Genomic DNA, 25,656 nt, shown 5'->3' on the forward strand with positions numbered 1-25,656 from the left:
AGGGCTCCAGATGATTGGCTACAAATTCATAGCAGGTGTTCCGGGTGCAGTTCTGAGTCAGCTCCGACCGATGTGTGTGGCCTGAGCATAATTTCTCCTCACTGTCTCCTCACCGGCGTGTGATTTGTCCTGGGGCAGAGTGCGGGATGGACCCGAAGTGCTTATCAGATTATGCTCACTGCGGCACAGTTTTGGTCCAGGCAGGAGCGCACACGCAGCTTCCAGCGCGTCTCCCGTCCAGCTGACACCGCGGATGTCTTCCCAGATTTCATCTTAATCTCTCTCGCTCGGGTTTTCTGGAAAAAACTGGGAATTTCACGGCACAACCCACGCCCCTGGCAACAACACGCATCCAATAAATTGGCACGCTTTTAGGCGGCACCCTCGCCCTCCCCTGACACAGGCTGCGTGGACCACGGCACCATCCGCCCTCAGGGTGACGCACGACGCCTCCAATGGAGAGATGACTACAGCCTACCAACCAAAAGGAACGCTATGGGCAACCGGATGGCACGTGTGCCGTCGTCATCATCATCATCATCATCATCATCACCATCATCATCATCATTACCATATCCAAAAGGATCGAGCATGGGATTATTGGAGAGTGAAAATCCCGCAGTTGTGGACAGATGCAAATGCTTCTTCCATTCTGGTCTTTTTTAAATATTAATTTCTGGTGCGTCAGTGACACAGGATTGCTCATTTTCTGAACTATAAAGGGAAGGTTTCAAATCCCACGTGTAAAGCACCCTTTAAATTATAGTAAATAAAGTAAAAGTCTCGTCTGTAATCAGAATCCCTAATGTTGTACTATGTTATTTAATTGTATGTATTTCATAAATAAATATTTGAATAGACTCACAGATACAGCTTGTGTACAAAGAATTGAATTCTATATTTTAAAAGACCCCCCCCCCCCCTCCTACACACACACACACACACACACACACACACGCACACATTTTACACTGACCTTTGAAGGTGCCGAAATTATGTTTGGTTATCGTCTAATACATTGGTCATTCAGTTCAAATTTTGAATCATAGTTTTATGATATGTTGCCTTTCTCAGCCTTATAAACATGATGAGCAACTTATCGCCAGGCAGTGGATGGGGTAAAGCTTGATAAGGTCAGTTGAAACCATCAATCTTCCACTTTATGCTGCTCAGAGTCACTGAAGGTACTGGAGCCTGTTCCAGCTATGTGAGGGTCGGATTTACCTTAGAGGTCACTGGTCCATCACAGAGATTCCCATGGCATCAAAACAGTGTTATAAAAACTACCCACAGATTTTGACTTCCCCTGTGAGCAATCTCCAGCTAAACTGCTCATCCCACAAGTTACAATTGTGACACCATTACATTTAGAAACAAAGTATTTAGTATTTCCAATATGAGATTCGTTGCCGAGAGAAAAAGGGGGTGGGCGGTGATTATACAACCTTGGATAAATTAAGGCATGTATTTTAGTATTGCCAGAAACTGATGACCCTCTAAAATGTTATATAGCAAGGGTGTCATACTCATTTCAGTTCAGGGGCCACATTTAGCACTGTTTGGTATCACCTATGCCAGGACAGTAAAGTGAGAGCATGATAAACTATAAATAATTGCATCTCTAAAGATAGAACCTGTTTTTTATATTATTTTTAAGTGCAAGCTAACATTTTAATTTCCACAGTGATTTTGTCGACCATCCTTGTCAAGACCCTTTAGTGTCTCTTGTATTCCTGCAGATCTCATGCATGATTTTTTTTTTTTTTAAACTCACTAACAATGTATGAGTTGATGCAAATGTGGTTTTGCAAGTAAAGAGTGAGCTTTCCCTGCTCCACCTTGCTGCAATCACCTGACAGTGGTAGTTCTCAGGTTTGTGTTGGTTCTGCTGCTCTCACATCAACAGTGCAGGCGACCCCCAGTGGACAGATGATCAGTTGCACAGGGACAGGAAGAGATTACATTTTTGACAATGAAAACTTGGACTGAAGTATAGAAATGTCTTATATTAATATGTTCATCCAGGTTTGTTGTTTACATTATCACATTGAAACAATGAGCTATTTTGTTAATGGCTGGATTTTTGTAAAGCAAAACAAGACAGGGATCTCTGTAATCTGGGGTGGGGGGGGATTCACTGCCATCCGCAGGGCTGGGTTACGACTGAGTCCTGCAAAGTGTCGACACCACTTATATCTGAAACAAAAACAAAAAAAAAACAGGGCCGGTTTTGTATCCTTAGTCGTTTTAGGAGGAAATTTCTTGAAGCGGGCCAGTTATGGCACCCGGGGCCGCTTGGCAGCGCTCATAAAGTTTAATAGGGGTCTATTTTTTCCATCGCGTAATACCGCGTGTCTCCACTGGGGGCGCGGTGTAAAGTGAACGAGTCTGTGGGTTGCAACAGTCCAAACGCAACTGTCGTCTCTCTATCACACTTTTCTCCCTCATGTTTCCACCGACGTGTGACGTGACATCATTCTAAATAGTACCGTGAGAGGACTTCCCTCCCTCTCCTCTCTTGAAAGTCCCCCCGGCAGTCAGAGGACAGCCACCCCCATGTCGGAGGGGCGGTAGTCCGGGACTGTTTCTGCCCTTCTTCCTCCTCTCAGCAGCCTTTTATAAACACACCGTGTTCCCGCAGCGCAGCTTCATGAGCCGCCTCCTCCTCCTCCTCACTCGGATCAGAGAAACATGGCAACGGACGAGCACGAAATGATGCACCGGGACGACACGAACGGAGATGTGGAGGTAAGAAGAAAAAAAAGCAAAAAAAAAAAAAAAAAAAAAGCTCCGTGTTGAGAAATGTTAATCCGCCCCACTAATGCCCCTTCATGCTCGGCCAAGCGTCGACAGGCTGGAAGGGAGCGACCAGTTATTCCAGAAGGACTTCTCACGGCTTTTATTATTCACATCCATCACTCTCATCTTCATCTTCATCTTCAGCTTCATTCATTTGATGCGAGGAAGTAGAACAAGTGGCGTTTCCAGTATTTTATTTTAAATACAAAAGTAACCAGTTTGAGCGGCGGCGGCTCAGCTTTGTGTAACTAAACTAAACTAAACCAAACTAAACGGACATGTGAAGGCTAATGTAAGTGTGCCGGTGGTTTCAGCTTCCCCTCAGTCACACGAGACAGGACGATAGAGACCGAGTGGCTGCAGGGTGTGTGTGTGTGTGTGTGTCTGTGTGTGTGTGTGCGTGCGTGTGTGTGTGTGTGTGTGGTCACTGCCGGATCAACCAGGACCGATGTGATACTGATACTCATCAGGGAATCTGACCCAATGGGTGTCGTCAAACAATACTCCTTTAACACAAAAAAAAAAAAAAAAAAAAAAACCTGCGGTTAAGCAGCTCTGTGGAAACTCCACTTCTCCTATGTGGATTATCTGTAATAACCCCAATGCATGATAAGTTTACTAATCTGTAACTTCAGTCCTGATCCCGTTGAAAATGTCAGATTGGAAGCAATAAAAACCGTTTTTTAAAGGAAATGACATGCAGTTCAACTTTCGCACAAAAGTATAAAGGAACCGAATTGGTTTTACTTTCAACTGTAAAGCCCCCGCTGTCCAAACAGTGTAGGGGAATCTTAGAAATGATTGACAGAGTCTAGTCAATGGTTGTTTAGTTGACTGTGTGAGGGCAACATGCTCAATTTATGCCCAAAGAAATATTGTAATCAATATCTAAATGGTGGCAATATGGCAACCATGCAAGTGATGATAAAAACATAGTAATAATATATATTTTGTATACAGACAAAAACGTATGTGCAATATAAAACGATCATCTAAAAGTGTGTGTGTGTGTGTGTGTGTGTGTGTGTGTGTGTGTGTGTGTGTGTGTGTGTGTGTGTGTGTGTGTGTGTGTGTGTGTGTGTGTGTGTGTGTGTGTGTTTCATTGAATTAAAAAAACAGTACAACAAACTTGATCACAACCTCTCACAGCAAAGCATGTTTGCTGTCACACTCAGAAGACTGTCTTTACTGACTGTCAAATAATTTTACTATATATATATATATATACATATATATTTAAAATGTCTACAATTTCCTCTTGGAGGGATAATAGTTTATGTCTCAATGGGTAAAGTCATCAAACAATGTCAAATGTAGTGCTTTTTTTCCACAAACCAAAGTTTCAGGCCTAATAAATGATAACTACAATTATGATTGACAGTAGATCTGCTTTATCTGACAAGTTTGGAAGAACTGGAGTAAAAGTCCATTTGGATTTTTCTGGACGCAGACACTGACGTCATGTTCTGGCTACTTGTGGGCGTTGTGGTGGCGTAGTGGTAACTCGGCACTCTTCAGTTTACATGTTCATGTTGTGTGGCATGTTTTCCTCAGTTCCCTCCCACTGTTAAAAAAAACATGTTTGAAGCTAACTGGTGACTGTTGGAGTTGTTGCCTCTGTCATGGTGTTTGCCTGGTGAGGAATTTACGACATGTCTTTGACCAGTGCCTTCTTTCACTCTTAGCCAGAGGAGATTAGACTTGGACACAGAGAAATGACACCTATTTCACATCCACATCAACTGCCTTTATTCATATATTTAGTACGACGATCACATGATTGCCATCTCGTAATTAGTAAGAGCACAACATAAGACAATATATTGCAAAATGAAAATGTTCTATTGTAACAATTATTTTTGATCTGGATCACCACCAAAATGTAATGGGTTCTTCTATGGACCAATTTGTATAAAGAAGCGGCTCAATAGTTTTTGAGATATCTTGTTAAAAGTACGTTCTCATCTATTAAATCTCTGTTGTTCATAAAAGAATGAAGAAGAATGTGTCAGACAGGAAGTACAAAGAGAGTTCACTTCTGCTTGGATGGGCAAACATTATAAACCTGAGTTGTAAGCAGCTCGGGAGTTTGAGGGCGGGTCGTGTTGTCGACACTCTGCTGGCGCACCGCAGATCTCCGTCCATCTTCCATCAGCGGTTTGGCAGGTTGTCACGGCTCCGGAGGAGGGAAATGGAGAGCTGGACCTCAGCGTGTGACGCTGCCAACCTGGGCACAAGGTGGCCATTGTTGGGGCGGCTGAGCTGTAACTCCACCCAGATCAAACCTCCGGTGCTGGTCTCAACTCCTGTCAGGATTGGTTTCCATAGCGACCCTGGTTTCCTGTTAGACCCTATTTTTAAATGAACCATTAATCACTGACTCCTCTCAGTGGTGGGATGAACAAAAACAGGCTATTATGCTTGTTCCACAATAACTGATCTCTTGACGGTTTGATCAGGTTGATAGTTTATGTATGACACTTTTATTTTCTTTTATGATATTAAATTAACTTCTTATATATATGAGTGTGATATTATCTGTGACCAAATGGGATTGTTTTTTTTGTTTTTTTTTATAGAACAGAGTATAACACAGTATAATACTATTTTACCCAATAGGGTCTGTCCTTCTAGGACAAGTACAACTGTATAAACACAAATATATTATGAATAGTGCACATGTAGACTTAAAATCCAGCCCAGGGAAAACCTCTCCATCCAGTAATGTCAAGTGTATCGCCTTGAATTAACACACAGCTCAATTTAAAACACATTAGATATTAAGCTTGGTACAAATACAACAGTGTGTCGCACAACTATAATTCTGTCATTAATGGTAAGCCGGAAAAAAAAGCATTTTTGAAAGTATTGAATTTTGCCTGTCATCTAGCAGAGGATAGAAACTTGTGACATGACATAAATACGACTGTTTTTAAATGCCCCGACTCAGCGCATTGCTGAGGAGGTCATTTTGAAGTTACAGAAACCCGGTTACTCCCAAACAACACAAAAACGAGCTGGCAGTTTTTTGACTTCCACACTAAAATGTTTCGAAGCAAAGTTCTGCTTTCACTTCCTATAAAATCCACAACAACAGGCGCAAAACATGTTCTTTCATGAAAACCCTTTCAGTCAAGCTTTAATTTCCATTTACCAGCTTCACACTATTTCCATCCATTCAGCCGCCGTCTGCACGCGGTGCTGGACTTAGATGTAGATCACTCGGCCAACACAGAGAGGCAGACATTCACATTTATTTAGTGACCAATTAACCTGCCAGACTTGTCAGTGGGTGGTGGAGTGAAGCCGACGCTCCAGGAGCGAGACAGTGAGCTCTGCAGGCTGCAGCCAATGGATGGATGGATGAAAATGTTTGAAACGGTTATCTCTTAAAACAAGCAGATGAAAAACTGCAAAGCAAAACCGGACATCTGAGGATCAAATTATTTTTAAATACACAAATATCATAGAATATGTGAGGCGCTCCAGTAAAATTCATGAAATGATCAAACAATGCATATATAGAAAGAACAAGTATTATAAAGGAACAGGGACACTCGTGATCAGGTCCAAGTTGCTCATTAATTATTGGCCTTGTGATGAGAACGGGAAGGTATTTCACAACCTGAGGAGCTTTCCGGTGGAAATATCAGGAAATCCCATGCTTTTGTTTCATGTGGAAGTGAAAACGTGGTTTTCCTCTCAGTCAGATGTTGGATGTAAAATCCTGCATGACGTCAGCGGAACGTTCCCTCTATTTCTCAACCGTTTTCATAACTTTCTGGACAGTTTCTGTTTCTGTTGTGAGAGTGAAAGTGAAAATGTTTTTTTTTATTTAACTGCAACACCATACAGAAGCAGAAGATTTGTTTTAGAACAATTTTGATGATATGGTGTGTGAATGTGTGTGTGTGTGAATGGGTCAATGTGGTGAGCTATGTAAAGCGCTTTGGGGCTGCTCCCACAGCTATAAGCCGCTATATATGTGAAATCCATTTACCATATTTGAGTGATTTTATTCTGGTGTCGAGGTTAATCAGAGAGGTTTAAAAGGTGCTTTCCAAGACTCACGGGGACAAGATGGTGACTTGAAAATAAATCTACAACAATACTCATAAAGAGCAAAAAGGAAGTCATTGCTAAGCGAAGTATTTAATTTTTTATTATCTTTATGTTAGAATTGTATTTAACAAGTATTGAAAGTATGAAAATGGACCATAACAGACTTTATTACATTAAAATGTATGTATGTATCGGTGTGTGTTGTCCACTGCGTCGCACTAACGTCACGGTCTGTGTGTGTGTGTGTGTGTGTGTGTGTGTGTTCAGTTCCCGTCCCGCGGCGGCAGCGGGAAGACAGAGCAGAAGCCCTTGAACATGAACCATTATGCCAATAAGAAGAGTGCGGCGGAGAGCATGCTGGACGTGGCTCTGCTCATGGCCAACGCCTCCCAGCTGAAGGCCGTGTTAGAGCAAGGATCAGGATTCACCTTCTTTGTGCCCCTCGTCACGCTCATCAGCCTCTCCCTCATCCTGCAGATCGCGGTGGGCGTTCTGCTCATCTTCATCGGTGAGGCGGCCTCACATTGTTTACCTCCAGCTGGCTTTCTACTGATACTTTCACCTGTTTTACCCCTTTTACATTCATGTCAGGCTTAACCAAATGAGGTGCAGTTTTATAAAACAGAATATTGTCTTGTACGGCTTTCATGAGCTATATAGCACTTTACCATTTTCTTTTTTAATCTTACTAACTTTATGTAGTCAGGCCTTTTGTTTTAACAGTCTGGCCTGTTTCACTTTCACTTGTAGAAGTTTTTTTTACTCGGGGATGTTTATGCCATGCTCCATGGACGCTGAAGGCATTGTGTATCCATTCTTAATAAAATCTCTCCAAAACACGGAGGACTTTTTTTTTTTTTTTTTTTTAAGTTTCCTCTCGCAGAAAGACAAATTGGTATGATTTCGGTGGCTAAAGTTCAAAGGTCACAGCCACTGTGACTCCTTGTGTCCTCTTGTTATTAATATAACATCTCATCAAGGACCATACTTAGATACCTTGACTAAAAATATGACGGGAATCTGGACAAACATCAAGGAGATAAAAGTTCTACACTACTCAGTTTGGTCTATCATTAACCTCGATGTCCCCTCTCTCTCTCTGTCTCTCTCTCTCTCCCTCCTGGCCGACCTCCTTATCTCGGGCTAACAAAGAATTCTAATAGGTCTGCCTTGAGAGCCACGGCAGGAAGAAGCGCCGCTGAGTCAGCTCTTTCCAGTTTTGAAGTAGTCCCTCAAGTCTGAGGGAAACAAAAAAAAAGCTGTCTCGAGGGATTTGACAGTCCTTATATGGCTTTCAGAAAATTAAAAAAAAAGAGCTTATGTGGTTGAAAACCGACGGTTCATTCTCACGCTGATGAGCCGTGTAATGTTCTAAACGGAGAAAAGCTATTGACCTGAGGGAGTTGCTGTCAGATGTTGTTAATATCAGACATACTCTGAGGTAATGATTGCGTGACAGGAAATCTCTCTGCTGCCCTCTTGTGGCTCCCAGAGGTCATCCTGCAGGCTGATTGTGACCGTCTTGTTTCTTTTCTCTTCCACAGTGAAGTGGGATCTGAACGACCAGAAGATGCAGTACAGGCTGAACGTCTTGGAAAACTTTGCCACGGCGTTCGTGTTCATCATCGTGGTCGTCAACATCTTCATCACGGCGTTTGGAGTCCAGCTGTCGAACAAATGAACCCGTTATTATCCCCCACAGAGGGAGGGGGATGTTTATATCCACTGAAGTCGACGCCACGCAGGAGCTTTTCCTCTTCTGTATTTTAGCTTCCCGGGCTCGAGGAGGGCCGACGTACTCTGAAGATCAGGTTTTATGGTCATGTATGTACGTATGTGTCTGTATGTGTGTGTGTGTGTGGTAGAGGATATCCAAAGATGACTAATAATGAACAACTTAGAGTAGTCACTTCTTATTTCATGTGAACATCACCTCTCATCATGCTCAGGTTGCACAATACAAAAATAAATGGCTGCCTGGTAATTTGCTTTTATAAATGAAGTTCAGGGACACAACTCATCACAACAGTTTCCTGAAGCCTGATACGTTTTTGTTTTTCCATGTTTTTAAATGTGCCTCATTCAGACGGACAAATACTTTATCCCTGCATTCAGCGTGATCCAAAAAATACTGTTAAGTCCTTCAGGATTCACCTTCCCTCAATGCTGCATGGAGTATCACATGGCTCAGATACTGTAACAGCTTTATCATAAAGGCCACGTCCTGTTTACAGTTTCAACCCAGATGAAGTGAACCTTACCTGCTTTATTTTTAAGTGCTATGCAAAGTCTGCTGTGTAATATTTAAAGTGACTAACATGTAAGTTAACATCTATCAGTGTTTATGAATTAAATTATATATGTCTTTTTTTTTTATATAAATGACCAACACTTTTCTTAGCTCTTACCGTATATTCTTGTGTGACACACTGTGACTAGTATTTTAAAGGATATTTCTAAATAAAAATAAAAGAGACTTGTTACATTTCTTTCTTTTATTATTGTTTTTTTTTGTCTTACTTATACACAGTAATATTAATGTACAAAGAGCACAGGCCCAGTTTTCCAAACACTGGCACCACTTGATGTCAGGCAATGTTTTTACATACACGGTACAAGAAACTCAATTGGCATACATTAACAGACAAAAGGAAAATATTTAGATTCAGGATCTTATCACACCATTATTGCATCAAAGTCATAAAGCTGCAAAAGTTTACAGAATTCGGCATTTCAAATCCAGAGGATGACATGCGAGGGGGGAAAAAAAATCATCCCTTGAGGAAATAAGAGTTAAGCTTTGAATATTAGAGGCAGGAAATGAAAAGGGACGAAGGCCTCTCGGATTTACATAGATTTTACATTTTTGAAAAAGGAAGAGCTGGAAACCCATTCAGCAGTTTGAGGATGACTCCGCTCTCGTAGGCTGCAATAAAAAAAGCTAAACTATTTGTACTGATTACAGGCATTTAATAACAAACTGGCTATTGTTGAACTTTATTGAAATAAGTAACAGTTGTACACAACAATTTATTGAGAAAATGTAGTCCCACATGAAGCCCACACTCCACTTTTGAAAAACAGTGCTTTAATTTGTTCCGAATACTTTGTGATAGGATGAAGCTCCACATCATGTTTAACAAAGCCCGACATGATATATTTATGTCCCGAAGCACTTCCTGGTTGTAATGACTTCTCATTACCCCTTTTTTTTTTTTTTTAAACTGCCACAGAATAGCTTTCAGATTTTATCGGCTTGTAATTCTTACACAAATGAAATCACTGCCAGGATTGGTACAAAACGTGCTGAACACCAACGAGAAAAAGAGCATGTCTGAACTACACAGTCAGAGTTGATCTGTCAGAAAGGGTGAGGGTAGAAAAAAAATACTCTGTGGCACTTAGTGGTGGGCTGTGCGGCAACAGGAAAAGTAAAACTTTCCATCCTGCCCAACCCAGTGGAAACACAGACACAAAGGAATCCTCCAGCCTTACTTCCTCTCCTTATCTATGTGAGAATAGCGAACACAAGTGGACCCGGGCTGACAGACATATGTTGACAGGCTGTTCTAGAAAAGGTTGACAGCAGTAAAAAAAAAAAAAAAAAAAAAAAAAAAGAAATCACATAAAAGCAACAACCACAAAAAAAAACTTGGTTAGAGATGCCACGAAGTAAGTGGCAGTGCCTTAACCGTATATGTGTTGAAGGCCACAGGGGCCTATTCCATCCTTGTCAAGGGGAGTGCTAACCTTCTCTCCTTTCATACAACACGCTCCACCCTTTCCGGCCACCGTCATATATACCAACTAATAACAGCACTACGATCACTCATGGTGTAACTATCCGAATTCCATTAACAATACACTTATATTACGATACATATCTGCAAACTATAACACCTCATACTTGGTTCGGCTCTCTAAGTACAGCTTCTGATCAGATATTTGTATGTTTTGAGTCAGTTTCTCCCTACCCACGATGCATCGCGCGAAACGACGAAACGTAATTGGCAGTAAGCTACCACGTGAACCCCCTGCGTACAATACATTCATATAAAACTGTATCACTGGTCGATTTACGGTTCTGATTGTTTTCATTGTTCCCACCTATATAATAGTGTTTTATTTCAGTCCAGATGCGAGTGTCGAGGTTTATGGTTTGACTTTTAAAGCCATTACCGGGTTGTGTGGCGTGGTGTCGCTTTTTGCCACAAGAGGGCGACCAACCACCACGCAACACGCTTCTTGCTCTCTGCTGCTGCAATTTACATGGATTTCAAGATTTAATGACCCTCTCAAGCCAGTCTCCCGGTTCCTACCAGAGTACTGCAGAGTGCATGTCCATGTTTCTAAAACAAGTGTGAGGATTTGTCTTTACTTTTGAAGGCATTTGAAAATAACTCAATGGTGACGATTCACATTTCAGCACCACAGGTACAAAGCTGATTCTTTTCCTGATCACATTCCTGCTACGTTGTAAATTAATGAACCTACTTATGGATACCATGGTATAAGTGACCAATGGAGAATTCGAATGTCAGATTAGGTATGCACAGGTGTGTTTGGTTTGGTGGGTTATTGTGATATTTACACACTGTTCACTGACAATGTTCACAAACCCAACGGATCAATTCCTCACACAAGTACACACACTTTCAGTTTGAAAACCTAATGAAGTGCTGATGCTAATTAAAATATGACCAATGATGATTAATATACAGACTATACCTTGAAAATGCAAAAATGTGTAAGTTATTTGTGACAGGATGGTTGTATAGCTAACAATGTACCATATCGCTATTATTTACTTCATCATGGTGCCTTACTTTGCCCCTATCACGCTCAAATTGGTGAATAAAAAAAATACAGCATATTAAGTGACTTGACATGACTTACCAGTCGCTTCTCCCTTTTAACCCATATAAATATAAATGAGAAATAATTCAGAGCAAAATACCAAATGGGGCTCCAAACAGATCTCAGGTTTCCAAATTTAGAGCACAATCAATATATTATACATAATATACACAGTGTACAAGATATCCACTGAACCGTTTAGAAGACTTTATACACTTATTTGATCCATTAATTTGTACAGATTGATTACAAAACATCAGCTCTGCAAAAATGTCAATTTTTACAAAGATTATATCTGTTCATGTATGTTTGAGATCTGGCAGATGTGTAGAGTTCAACTGTTAATTATTGAGGTATTTTTGCATGATGAGAGGTGGGTTTTTTTTTAACACTAAGGCCACCCCACTGCCATACACATGCATTTTAACACCATCACGGTGCATGGTACAACACCAACGACATGCAACCGCAATACTAAACATAACCTAGAATGATCACCTCTTTAAACGTAACAAAATTTAAAAAAAAAGTGCATAGCTGACGGTTGTGTAATGGAGGAATTTGGAGGACAGTTGTTGGATTGCATCACAACGTCAAGGAGAATTTTTAGTGCTGTGCTTTAGTGCAGGTTATCATGCATTAACGCAGCACCGCTGTGGAGAAGTTACTTCCTGAGGCCTTCTGCACTGTACCATATCAGGACTTCCTGAGCTTTTCTTTTGAGGCCCAGAGCAGCCATCCCCAGACCGTAGCTGCCTCCCGACACTTTGGCTTCTGCAGGAACAAAACACGTTGTCTGAGTAAACGCTGAGTGAACAGTAAAAAGTCGAAATGAGCTTTCAGTTATATACGTCAACTATAATGCTGACAGTGGCCTAGTATCAAAACTTATGATTTAAAAAAAACAAAAAAAAACAAAGAATTACAAATAATTTACCACCATAGTAATAGAGTAAAGCCATTCCAACTGCAATGCTGAAACAGCCCATGAAGAAGAAAGGACCTGCAAAAGAGTTTACACATTAAAATAAAAAACAATCACATGTGAATATTTTGACATTTATAATCATACAGCGATTGTGACAAATTATGACACAAAAGTTATCATAGAATATTCACTTGGGCAGACGTGCATCTCACACACAGTAAACTTGTCAATAATAATAACAATAATGATTGTTCATCATTCTCATTGTACATATGGGGGAATTATTCAAAACGATACCCTCAAAATTGTTCCTCTGTTCATGAAATGTATAACACGTTGCATATTATAAGAGAGACTACATGTCTTAAATGAACACACTGGTATAAGTAATTTAACCTTCATGTCTTACCCCTGTCGTTCAGAACGTATCTCTGTTGGCAGATATGTGGATATGCAAGAGGATCCAGTGAATCTGAAGGCAGAGTAATATAAATAAAACTTTAAAAACAGGTTGGTATACATAACCATATATTTGGACATATTTTGAACTAATTCCACTTTATCAAAAAATATCCAATAAACAGAGATTACGGGGAATATATGGAAGGAGTTCTGGCGTCTAACCTCTGAGGCGAAGGCGGGTGGGCAGGCTGAAGTAAACCTCCTCTACATGCAAGTGAAGCGCTCTGTAGAATTCCCTGCAAGCCTCATCGCCTTTCCCCTGCAGGTTCATCAGGAGCTCACCCAGACGGACACCTGTCGGGACGTCCAGGTTCCGAAACTGGAAGAAGTAAGGTATTGGCATATTAACTCACACACATGTGAAATATTTTCTATAGGATGCCTCAATGCATTTTTATGGAAATCATGCTTATTTGTATTAAAGTGGTTTTGCTAAAAAAAAAAATAAAAAAAAAATGTTTAATCGGGTAGTTGTGTGGAACTGGAAACATAATATGAATAGAAAAAAATAGTGAAACATTACTCTTATTTTAAATATAGTTTTATGTAAGGGTCATACGAGTAGACATAAAAACAATTTCAACACACACACACAAAAAAAAAAAATACCCGTTTGAATTTAAAGCCAAAACATCAAATACTGCCTGCAAGTTAATATACAAGTAATAAGGCAGCACTTCTACTGACAACACAGTTTGCATAGGGGTCATGCTGGTGCAGGGTGGACACTTTTATTTTGGATCGTTGGAAAACCGCCTGCAAGTAAAGCTTTGCACGAGGTTGTTTATTTGCGGGTTGCAGGACGGTGACTCTTGAGGGCAGGACTCACTCTGGTGGCCTCCTTGTCTGTCAGGATCTGAGGGTAGATCCTGTTCAGTTGCAAGATGAGCTTGTCCACCAGCTCCGTGTCCAGTCTGCTGTCAGCCCGGAGGAAAGCGCTGTCCTCCGTCAGCTGCTCGTGAAAACTGTCTGTGAGAGAAAGGAAACAATTGCAGCAGCGATTTACGGGGGGGAAAAGGGCAGAGCAAAGTAGTACTTTCAGTACTGAACGAACAGTGTGGAAACATGCGAGATCGTAAATGTTAGGATGAAACACTCATTGGAGAGCAAGTACAATTAAAACAAAGTTAAGGTGAACAACTTTCTCCTGTCAGGCGCCTTGTTAAGAAACTTTCGGAAACCTTGGGAAGATTCGATTCCCTTCCTGAGTTAAACCGAGGCCACCTTTCACCTCACACGTGCCGTGCTCAAGTCCATGAAATGCGCCCAACAGACACCCGTGGCAAACAAACAAGTTATTAAGGCTTTATCTGTTGTTTTATTTGTGTGTAAGAAAGACACAAACCTCCCATTGTGCACGGAGTCCCCTCTGTCCTCTGCTTGGACACGCCCTCTGTCGTCATCACGCAGTAGGGATGGGCAGCGTCACTTTCACCGGAAATGGAAACTGATGTCAGCCAAGGCTGAAGTTTACCTTCATTATTAATTCATTAATAATTATAATGATATAAAGTGAACTTCTTCTTGCAAGTATATCTTAGGCGCTTACTCGTATATATGAATATGACAAAAATTACGTTTCAAATGGAGATTTGAAGGGGTTTATTGAGTTAATATCAATTTTAACTCAAAACATCTGAATGTATTCAAGCAGCGTTAAGAATGAAAAAAAATCAATTAGTTTATTTGAAAAGTAGTTTTTTTAATGTGTGTATTTTAATGTATGTGTCACCAGTGTTTATGAATCTTGAACACAATGGTAGCTGTGGAGATCATCCAAGATGTGTGACCTTGTTCCCCATTTTAAATGTTCATTTCGAACATCGCCCGGAGTGCTATCTAATTATTGGGATTAATTCTCAAATTTACAGCTTTGACTTCTTCGCTGTCGAACTATTTTCCGGGTAACTTTTGAAAATTGTGGTAAATATTTATCAAGTGGAGAGTTGAAGCTTTAGTTTAAATATATCTTTTGGGAAATTATATAACAAAGGAAAAGGGCTTATAGCAGCAATCCTCATTCAAAAGAAATCCATGAGGAATCTACTAGTTATCTGCTCCAATCAGTGTTATTGGTGAAATGTGTCAGTGAATGCCTTGTGCTTAACCCTTGTTTATATTAAACTACATGAAGTGTTACTTTTTTTCTTCCTCATAAAATAAATATACTCACATAACCAAGGGAATATTTCCATGGAAACGTAAAAGCTTAACATTTATTTCTTTACCAGTCACAACTGGAATCAGACAGAGAGCCTACAATCATACATATTTCTAGTGTTTATTTAACCACAGCTCAGTTTTCTTGAAATTGTGACCATTCAGACAATTCAGACTTTTTTTTAAAACAAACAAAAACAATGACGGATCCTGTCGTCAGAACATAGTCAAATAAATACAACTGCAGCAATAGTAACAACATGTAACATTAATAGGACCACGACTGTGAGCAACAACATGTAACAGATTCTGACACAGCACTTACACGACTGTCTTTTCTTTGCAACGGCTGAAAATTGCACTTCAATAAACAAGTCACAAAATGGCACTGCAGACACACTATTATCACAACTCAAACGTTTTTGTTTTTCTTTTTTACAAAAAGTTGTAATAAAACAATTTTTTTTAAACTCTCAATAATGGATAAAGTTTATGAATACTGTTATTATGTGACCTTAAGTTATAAATCTTTAAATAGGATTTGTACTGTAACAAAAGTACTTGAATTTTTAACAACTCTGTTAGGTTTAATATCAAGCACAATAACAACAAATGTGGTTAGGACCCTGATTTTATATATATATGTAGCTGAACAGGTGACATTGTTACTAAACATCTCTCCTGTCGTCATAAGCTGTTAAAAAAAAGGCAAACCTAAATCTAAGGCCAATAGGCAACAAAGGCAGATAAAAGAAATATATATTTGCTTTTTATTTCAAAAATAATCCCATAAGCTGTGGTTTTAAAAAGCAAACCTCATTTATGACTTTGTTATTTAATAAATAAGGTTAACGATATGTTGAGATGCATAAAAAATATCAAAAAACCTGGTGGATTAGCATGCACAGCCAGTATACACACCATATAACAAACAATTAGCATTATTTTAGAATCACCTAAGAGCGGACACGCATACGAAAAAAAGTGCTCAAGGGTGTAATGAAGAATCCAAACACTGGATTCTTCCTACGGTTCACTCGTTCTAGTGCTGCATTATGTTGGAAGACTGGTGACTGCAAAGGGCAGCCGGAGTAAAAATGCATATCGTCTGCAGTCACACAAACACCATCAGGGAATTTAATATCTACGTTTTGGCACTCTAAAAGAAGGCTCTTGGCAAATACTGTGGGACGTGTGCTTGTCTTAACAGTGACATGATTCGGACCAAGATGTGAGGGAAGCAACCAGAAGCACGGGTGGCCGGAAACTGTCACGCTCTGACGGAACTCCGTTAAGGACACTTGGCTCGAGAGATTTACTGCAAATGGGAAGATGGGAGGGAGGGGGAGGGGGAGGGAGAGAGAGAAATCACATTAATTTAAAAAGTCACTTGATTTGTGGGATACACTTGACAATAAAGTAATAAAGCCAGAAAAATACGAGATACATGAGTGAGGCGTACTCCACATAAATGTCAGTAGGAAATACTTGATCATAATTTGATAACTTGAAAGAACCTTTGCCGTCAGTGCGATGATTCGATTTGAAAGCAAAATGGAGGATTTTTTCTTTGTGGAAAATACAGAAAATCGGGCATTTGACCAAAATATATGACTAGTTTGTTTCTGACTGTGAGAGAAGAGCTCTGCTTTCATCAACTAGTTTCTCTCTTACAACCCACATACTTTGCAACTGACAATGATTAGTATTAGTCACAGGTTGTGTGTGAATGTCTTTTCCTGAATATTGACTGCCCTCTGGACTCTAATCTGTCTAATCAGAAAGCCTTCACATATTTCTGTCATAAAAGAGAAATAGGGTGGATGACCCTAGGAAGGATCTGTGTTCAAACTGATAAGTGCTTGTGAGATCTGAAGTGTCGATGAAAGAACGGACCTGAGCCTTTCTGTGATACAGCTCCTGACTTACTCGGTGGCTGGCAGGGGCTCCCTTGCCCTTTGCTTTGGCCTTGCCTCCTCCTCCTCCTCCTGCTGTGGCACTGCTGCGCCTCGCCTGCTCGTGGTCAAACTCCAGATCCTCCAGGCGCTGCGTTAACGCCAGTTTCTGCTGAATGGCCATGCGCAGCAGCGAATTCAGCGTCTTCTTCTCGTCCTCCGCGGCAACCAGCTGCCTCTGCATGTCGTCCAGCTGGGTCACGTACTCGTCACATCTGCGAGAGAACGAGGGAGCCCAGACGGACACAGGAAGGGCGATTAAACTACTGCCAGAAGGGGGAGCCGCTTGCTTTGGTCTCCTGCTGCAAACATGTTTTCTCCATTCCCCAGACAGCATTTTCCAGATGGGAGGATGAGTTGAAGGCACAAGTGTTACATCAGACTGTTTCCCACAATGCACTGCGACTTTCCCACAAAACACACAAAACAACAGCAGAACTACCACTGGGGCTAACAATTTTTTTTTGCAGAGGTGGCGAATGGGAAGAAGAAAGAACACACACATATTTTTGCTTTGTGTTGTTTTTTTGTTTACCATAACAGATGCCAACTTGTACAACACTTGTGCTCTTCACCCCGATATCGCCATGTGGCAATTGTTTTCTGGTACCTCGTCCCAAACTCCAAAAAAGGTTGTAAAACATGAATTAAAACCGCAAGCAAGTCGTGGATTTGGGAGTTACAAAACAAAACAATCAGCATGCATATAAAGTATTCGTCGTACCTGGTGGCAAACATGGCGCGGAGCGAGGAGAACGTAGCAGCATCCTCTTTCAGGGCTTTGAGTTCATTACGAAGCTTCATGATGGTGTCAGTCACCATGGCCTTCTCGCTCTCGTACTTGCTCTTCAGGTTGGCCAGAGCAACCTCAGCTGTCTAAACACAAAGTGAGATGCATTAATCCCGCATCTTTTCACCTCAACTCGCTAAAATAACTTGCACCATAAATAGCTTTCGTGAAACTCGATGTTCCGATGAGCAACATTTTCGGGAGGTGAACAGCCGAGAAAACCTCGGCGAGCTGCACAAACACTGTAATTTAACACGACTGCAGCTCAATCTGACTTAAACACTTTAGTTCATGAGATTACTTTTTTTTTTTAATTGTTGTATTCTACTTCTTTATATGGGCCTTTCCTGTCCACAAATGTTACATGTTGTGTGACACTTGACATGGGGAAAAAAAATTGTTTTATGTTGAAAAGTTTTATGCATCAGCATCAGTAATTCATTTAACGATCCTTTGTATTCAATTGTTTAATTTCGATTTGAAATTGTTTTTGAAGGAATTCTGCAAATAGGCTGTTTAAAACCCATTTCAGAATCGAATTTCCTTCTCTTGCCCTTTCATGTAATCCTGAAGACGTTGAGATCAGGAGTCCATGGGGGGGGGAGGGGGGTCACTTCTTTCTTCCAGGACTCCTAATATAGCTCGACACTGTGAAAGAGTCCTGAATGATTGGCCAGACGATTGTGACTGCATGTTGGAACAGCATAAAACTTTGAGGCAATACTCAAACCCTCACACAGTTTTGTATATGAAAGGAAGTACAGTTCATAAGAAGCACGAGAACCAGTGAGCTGAAGCACCTCATCGCATTCTGTTTCACTCGTTTCTGAAACAATGGACATCCTTCCGTTGACACAGCAGACATTTCACACACACACACACACACACACACACACACACACACACACACACACACACACACACACACACACACACACACACACACACACACACACACACACACACACACACACACACACACACACACACACACACACACACACACACACACACACACACACACACACACACACACACACATCCCAGTGGGAGCAATCTTCTGACCTGCTTGTTGGCCTTGAGCACCGCTCTGAGAGTGGCGATCTGTTCCCTTTTGGTGCTCAGCAGCGACTTCAGCTTGAGGATCTCCTCCATCCAAGCTTCCTTGTCTTTGTCTGCCACTGCGCTCAGCTCCAGATTGGCGAGCCTCTGGCGCGACAGCTCCGTGGTGCGGTCCACTGCCTGCTGCAGGTGGCGGATCTGGTCCCTGATGATGGCGACGAGATTGTAGATGTTCATGGGTTCCGGGCGGTGCTCGGGGGCCGGAGCGGCGGTGGCGACTGTACCGCTGGTCGTTTCGGACTTCCCAGCTTCGCTGTCGGTGATCAGTCCATTAGTAAGAAGCAGAGATTGGTGCTCCTTCCCTTCTTGCCCCCTCCGCACGATGGCCTTGCCCTCCTTGTAGTAGTCCAGCATCACCCGGTTCGGCGTCTCGTTGTTGCACATGCACACGTGGTTGTAGAGGTTGGCCAGCTCTTCGCTGAAAGCGATGAGCTCATCCTGAGCCACGTTGAGGCTGCCGAGCGACTCTCCCGCCGCCTCGCTGACCAGACGGAGCTCCTTCTCCAAACGAGCCACCTCCGCTTTATCTACCTGGCTTATCTTCTCCAAGGACGACAACTTTGACCTCAAGTCTTGCACGTCGCTGTCCAGCCGCGCCCGCTCGTACTCGTACTGCGTCCGACACTCCTCGTACTGCGCCCTCAGCGTCTTCAGCTCTTGCCTCAGCTCCCCTGCTTCCGACACGGCCACGGTGTATTTACACTGCAGGATCTCCGGCCCGTTTATGTCCAGCTCGTAGTAGTCGCCGTCGTCGTGGCTGTCCCGATCTTTTTCGCTGTCCAGAGCCGACTGGCGCTCCTTGCTGGCATGGAGTTTCCTCATTGCACTTAGGTTTTCAGTCAGTTTGTTGACGGTTTCCTTTTGCTCAGACACCGTACCATAGGCGTGCTCCAGCTGCTTCTGGTTCTCCTGCAGGGAGCTGATCAGGGCTGCCTTCTCCCTCTCCACCTAATGCAGATGTGGAGATGTTTTCACTGAACAGAACCCGATCAAAACAGGATTGGCACCAAAAATGGAACCAGACATCAAATGCTGCGTTCTGCGCATGTCACAGATCTCTTACCTGCACGAGCTGTTGCTTAAGTTTCTGGATCTCGGAGATGTTGAGCTCACTCAGCAGGTCGTCCACCAGGCTCGGCGCTGGCTTAAAGGCCTCTCCCCTCTTGCCCCCTGCCGATCTGTTGTCTTCATCGCTCTCGCTTGCTTTCATCAATCCGTTCTCAAATCCCCGGATGAGATCGTCGTTGTCGGGTTCAATGACAGTGGAGGGATCGTCCTGGACTTTGGGGCTATCGATGGACATACTAAAAGTGCTACTGAACACAGAGCCGCCGATCGTCATGTAGTGGGAAAGCTCTTTGCGCAGCGTGGCTTTCTGCTCACGCTCCGTCTTAATAGTCTCTAAAGCTTCTGTCAGCTGCCGGTCGGCGATTTCTCTCAGGCGCATCGCCTCCTCCAGCTGGCTGTGAAGACACTGGGAGTCCTCCTCCAGCCGGCGGATCTCGTGTTTTAGACATTCAAATTCCACCTGTGCAGATGATCACAAACATAAGAAGGCAAGTGATTGTTGAGGCGGCATGCACAGTTCTGCTTTTTTCTTTACAAGACTTGGTTTGAAGGTTTTGAAGTCTAAATTTTTTTTTTTGATGAAGATTTTTTTTTTTTAATTCTCTCAGACATAAGAGTTAATTATCTTTAGATAACATTTTTAAATACTGGTAGCAGGACACCAACACAAGCATGGGCAATTAATTCTATAAGAACAACCAGCCAAATGTCACAAATGATAACATTTTAAGTATTCATTTTCCTCACAGTAAAAGATATCTGAGAATTATTGGAAATAAAGTTTTTGTGATCGTGATTAAAATTGCATCAAAAACCAAAACCTCAGAAGCACATAGCCAAATCACTTTGTAGCTACATTGGAAACCAAAAGCAACAACTTGAGTCGTTTGAAAGATAAAAACTAGAACGCCATCATAATCCTTGGTAAGACAATAAGGAGTATTGGGATCAACTTGACTTGAGTCTCACCTGGTTCTGTCGCAGCACAGACACCTGCTTTTGGAGAGAGATGTTCTCCTCCTCCAGCTCACTGTAGTCCTGCAACTGGCGAGCCTCGCGGATCTTATACTCTCTAATGTCGTCCCGCAGCTGAGTGCGTTGCAGCTCCGCCAGGTCCGAGTTCTGCACACAAGAACAAGAGGAGGATGAAGGATGCATGATGTGTGAACGGTGAACCGGTCGCCACTTGCAGTGATGGGCAGTTTGCAACAAGACAGAGGTCTGAGCGAAATGAGGACCAGCGCGTTTCACATACCACAGGGCCAAGACCTTGGCAGGCAACCGTAATGATGACAGGACGACGACATGGTCCACTTACCAATCCGTGCTGCAGAGAGCCCCAGTGGAGGACATCCTTTGTGTCACTCGCTGTGGGCCATTACGTCATGTGCCCCTTGCTGGGCTCAGTGCAAACTTGCTGGTGGGGCCTTCCCCCTTATTACAAGTGCCAACTCTGTCACAACCCACACCAAAGACTTGAGGTGAAATCTGTTTTATCTCACCCATTTCAAAACGACCTTCACACTTGTGGCGCGGCAACATGAAATTCTGATGACTTTCAACTGAAGAGGATTAATGAAATGTTCAACGTGGCCAAAATGTAGTTCTGAGAGTGATACGAGTAGAATTTCAGAAGAGTTCAAATTGTACACCGACGATTATCATTATTATTATTTATCGTTACCTCTCTCATCTCCAGGGCGATAGACGACAGGCGATCATTCTCAGCTTGTGCACTGGAGAGGGAAGCTTTGGCCTGCCGGAGCTCATTCTGCAACTCAAGCACCTTCTGCTGGTACAGAGCCTCCTTACTGGCAGACTCCATAATCAGTGACTCCTCTCTACTTTCTCCGTCTGCTGCCACCTTCCTGTGAGTCGAGTGTGCTTGTCCAAAGGCCTGCGGACAGACAGACAAAGAAATAGTGACAGCGCCTCAAACAGAAGACCAATGAATTAACGTGTTTTTAAGAAAATGTGCAACTGAGTTGGGACGGAGTCACTACCTGTCTTTTCATCAAGTAGTGCTCATTCATAAATACCCAAGACCTCCTTTCACGAGCTTTATACAAGACTTGACTGTCCGGTTTTATGTCACAAAGGACAAATCCATTTTGAACCATTTGTTTGTTATGTAGTTTAGTATAAACGGATTTAAATAATTATTGCCAATTCTTCTTGCATTAAAAAAAGAGACTTACTTTACAAGCTCGGGTCAAATTAAATGAATTCTGGAAGAAACGACTTCAAAAAACATTAAATCCAATATAATAGAAGTCCAAATAAAATATTGACGAATATGTTGGTCCTAAATGTGACTTAAAAACCCTTAAAAAGTATGCAGTGTCTTGGAAATGGTAATACTTGACAACAACAAAAAAAGACTACAGTATACAAAAACAACAGTTACTGATACAAACTGGTAATGTAACCGTCAGTCAGAAAACGGATGTGTGCAGCGGTCAGTCATCATGAGACCTGATCAGAACATCACCCTCAAAAACCTAAAAAAAAAAAAAAAGGAACCATGTACTATCATGAGATATCAGGCGAGTGACTAAAACAGTGACTCACTTGGTGCTGAAGCATTCATCTTCCAGCTTAATGTTATAATGTGGACATAACCCACCCTCAGTATGACACTAAACATAAGTCATACACTCACTCACTCATGGACAAGAAATGCAGTTCTTCATTTTGACTGAGAAAGGACTGCCATTGAGTAAGAATACACAAATTTCAACGACCACGCACCAGTTCCCGTTTGCTCACTAGTTTCATACATTTATCACTTATGATTTGTAGCCTCGCGGCTTGGGATGAAGGTACACTTAGCCTGTCGTGTGAGAGACGAAAAGCACTGGCTGAGCTGAGGAGCCACAAAAAAAAAGTACACTAAATTATTAAAGAGAGAGCAAAGAAGATACAGATAACAGACAGAAAGTAGCGCCCACAACCGTGGGAAGAAGCCACGATGGAAGTTCCTCTAATGACTGACCAACAGCTGCAAGAAAGCTCAGATTGTAGCGAACAGAAGGGGAGAAGCAGACTTCTCTCCTGACTTACAGCCTCTTTCACCCACACGTTGAAATCTCAGCAGCCATGGCAAATGTCAGTCAGTCACACCAAAGACCATTTCTTTTCCAAAAGGAATGCGATTCAATACGATGTTGACTCGAATTAACCGAGCGCCATAATGAAAGTCCTGTGACAAGGCTGGTGACTTGTTGAGTGTGTACCTTGTCGTGGTAGTTCCCTGAGCATCTAGATGAAATGGAGCGGGTACACAAGACCTAATGAATGCACGAGGCCTGCCAACTACAGCAGGTTTAAAGTGATGATATTTTGGTCCAGGAGTGAGATGTATCAAAGCATAACACAGGAGCTGCTTTCAACAACACAAGAGTTTTTTTTTTTTTTTCTGACAATGTGTATTAACACTACCTCTGACATAGTTATCTGACACTGAAGGGACCCAGAGGGTAACATACAATCAACTTATTAGAAAGTGGGGACAGGGAAGCTAATATGTCCATTTAAAAAACTTCTATATAACGGTAGATTTTGGGTTTAGTTAGCTTATAGTACACGTTTGCCATTTACGTGTTTCCTACCAAAGCCAGGTGTGTTTCCTATTAGACGTCGAAGGCTGAAACGTGACTGAAGCTCCAGATGTTGCACACGTCAAGCCTTTACATACCAAGAGCAAGTGAGGACAAGTGACCAGAAGCGATGCAAACTCGTGGCCCATATTAATCCCACTGTTTAAAATATAATAATAAAACGTGGTAATACATCAGAGCGCGAAAGATTGACACTTTATGGTACTTGGGTATTACTGATGGCAAAAAAAATGAGATGGGTGAGGTTCAAATGAGAGAAAACATACCAATCACCCAATGGAAATGTAATGACAGTCTGATCAATCGATCAGAGATATGTTTATTCTCGACTGACCCGTTAAAAGCAATAAGAAGGTGCACTTAAGAGTTAATTGTATCTTAGATATAATGACGATCTATCGTCCCTGGGTGCAGCAGGAGTCTGTGTGCGTGGCTTGGTGGTCACTGGTCACCTCCTTCAGCTGATCCAGCTCCTGGCGGACCGCCTCGTACTCCGTCTCCAGCTCATCGAACCGCTGCTTCAGCTGCTGCTTCTCCTCCAGCACCGCCAGCCCGTACTCCGCCGCCTGGATCTTCTCGTTGCTCGTCTCGCGGAGCTCCCGCGTCAGGCGCTCCACCTCGGCCTGGAGCCACTGCGGCCCGGCTTCTGTCACCAGGACCCCCTCGGGATATTCCCGCTCCTCCGTAGACATGTTGGCGAGCCGCCGACTCCCGGCTGTAACGGGACCCAGCCCTGAGCGAGCAGGAGGAGCGGCCAGAAAACCACCGAGACCCGCCGCTTAAATCACTGCCTTCTTTGTTTGAACCGCATCGCCGGAGCTTAAAACGGCGCTCAGTACCCGGCGTGTTTCTCAGCCCCAGACTTCGACGAAACCCGAACTAGATGGTGGCTTTGTCATTCTCCTGCACTTTCTTCAATCCCTTCATGAGGCTGACAGAGGAAACTTCTGTTGAGATCATCGATTGGAAAAAGCTACCCAATGCACTGCGTTCAAATCTTCCTGTCCGTGCCGGGAAATGGAGTTCAAAGTCAGATACCGGTATCACGACGCCTCCTCGGTTCAACCAGTATATAGACTTCATGTACCAGAATGCATTGCGCAGTTTGGCCCGGATCTCTGGAGTTTCTGGAAGCTTTAGTGCATTGCTGCCATCTAGCGTTTAAATAATAAAACTTCAACTGTTATCATAATAAGATATTCTTTTGCTAATGGTGTCTTTTAAGATGTTCAATTTAAACTAGTTTATTAAAGCCAACCTATTATTCCCACCACCAGGCCAGTGCAATATATTTGTTGCGATGATAGAGAGATAGATAGATAAATAGATAGATAGATAGATAGATTTGAGTACGTTTTTCTCTCGATAATAGATTATCGTATACATAGTGCTGAGAGTTGTATATTCCTATTAAATTAATCTCACGCACCCTATGTAGTACCCCAAAGAACCGGAAGAGGGACCAGCACACCACTGGAGAAACAATACGCTTCAACCAGTTTTAAGATGTTAAATATCGCCTTAAAATCAGATTATCTTATTTAATTTTTAAACTATTTGGAAAATAAACCCTTTAAAATTCTTAGAGCTGATTTTATTTTATTTTTTTAATGTAATCAGCAGTAAACCCGTGCAGACACATATTCAGGATTATTTGATCTTTGGGTTTTCTTTGTGTCTAATAAAGTATTTCTCTTGTATTTTACACTTAAAAGTGAAAGAAAAACTGTCCCAGTGTGGGACTTTCCTTCTATCTCATCCGGACAAAGTGGTCTGACCAGGTTTATGGAAGTCACGTGCTCTGTTTTGATTAGATACACCTGTGGACAGACC

At 42.2% G+C, this 25,656-nt stretch overlaps 3 protein-coding genes across 4 annotated transcripts; 1 reads left to right on the plus strand and 2 right to left on the minus strand.

Annotated features, from left to right (window-relative positions):
- Positions 1 to 2,560: 2,560 nt before the first annotated feature.
- On the plus strand, positions 2,561 to 9,320 carry LOC308128866 (ninjurin-1-like). The gene is made up of 3 exons (XM_080494567.1): positions 2,561 to 2,748; positions 7,129 to 7,369; positions 8,406 to 9,320. The coding sequence occupies exons 1-3, from the start codon at positions 2,692 to 2,694 to the stop codon at positions 8,540 to 8,542; spliced, it is 435 nt and encodes a 144-aa protein (XP_080350693.1). The 5' UTR covers positions 2,561 to 2,691; the 3' UTR covers positions 8,543 to 9,320.
- A 338-nt stretch (positions 9,321 to 9,658) lies between these two features.
- Positions 9,659 to 14,493, minus strand: card19 (caspase recruitment domain family, member 19). Of its 2 annotated transcripts, none has more exons than XM_080495051.1 (6): positions 14,454 to 14,493; positions 13,938 to 14,077; positions 13,271 to 13,427; positions 13,056 to 13,118; positions 12,659 to 12,721; positions 9,659 to 12,492 (listed from the first exon to the last, which is right to left on the minus strand). In XM_080495051.1, the coding sequence occupies exons 1-6, from the start codon at positions 14,458 to 14,460 to the stop codon at positions 12,383 to 12,385; spliced, it is 540 nt and encodes a 179-aa protein (XP_080351177.1). In that variant the 5' UTR covers positions 14,461 to 14,493; the 3' UTR covers positions 9,659 to 12,382. The 2 variants fall into 2 exon arrangements, with proteins under 2 accessions (XP_080351177.1, XP_080351176.1); XM_080495050.1 differs by having other exon boundaries at positions 12,656 to 12,721.
- Positions 14,494 to 15,359: 866 nt separating this feature from the next.
- LOC308129205 (protein bicaudal D homolog 2-like) lies at positions 15,360 to 24,788 on the minus strand. Its single transcript, XM_080495020.1, has 8 exons — positions 24,276 to 24,788; positions 21,888 to 22,100; positions 21,173 to 21,325; positions 20,199 to 20,663; positions 19,079 to 20,083; positions 17,948 to 18,099; positions 17,198 to 17,438; positions 15,360 to 16,586 (listed from the first exon to the last, which is right to left on the minus strand). The coding sequence occupies exons 1-8, from the start codon at positions 24,513 to 24,515 to the stop codon at positions 16,584 to 16,586; spliced, it is 2,472 nt and encodes an 823-aa protein (XP_080351146.1). The 5' UTR covers positions 24,516 to 24,788; the 3' UTR covers positions 15,360 to 16,583.
- Between the last annotated feature and the right edge of the window lie 868 nt (positions 24,789 to 25,656).

The sequence above is a fragment of the Blennius ocellaris genome (assembly GCF_963422515.1).
Source record: "Blennius ocellaris genome assembly, chromosome: 4".
Classification (NCBI taxonomy): Eukaryota; Metazoa; Chordata; class Actinopteri; order Blenniiformes; family Blenniidae; genus Blennius; species Blennius ocellaris.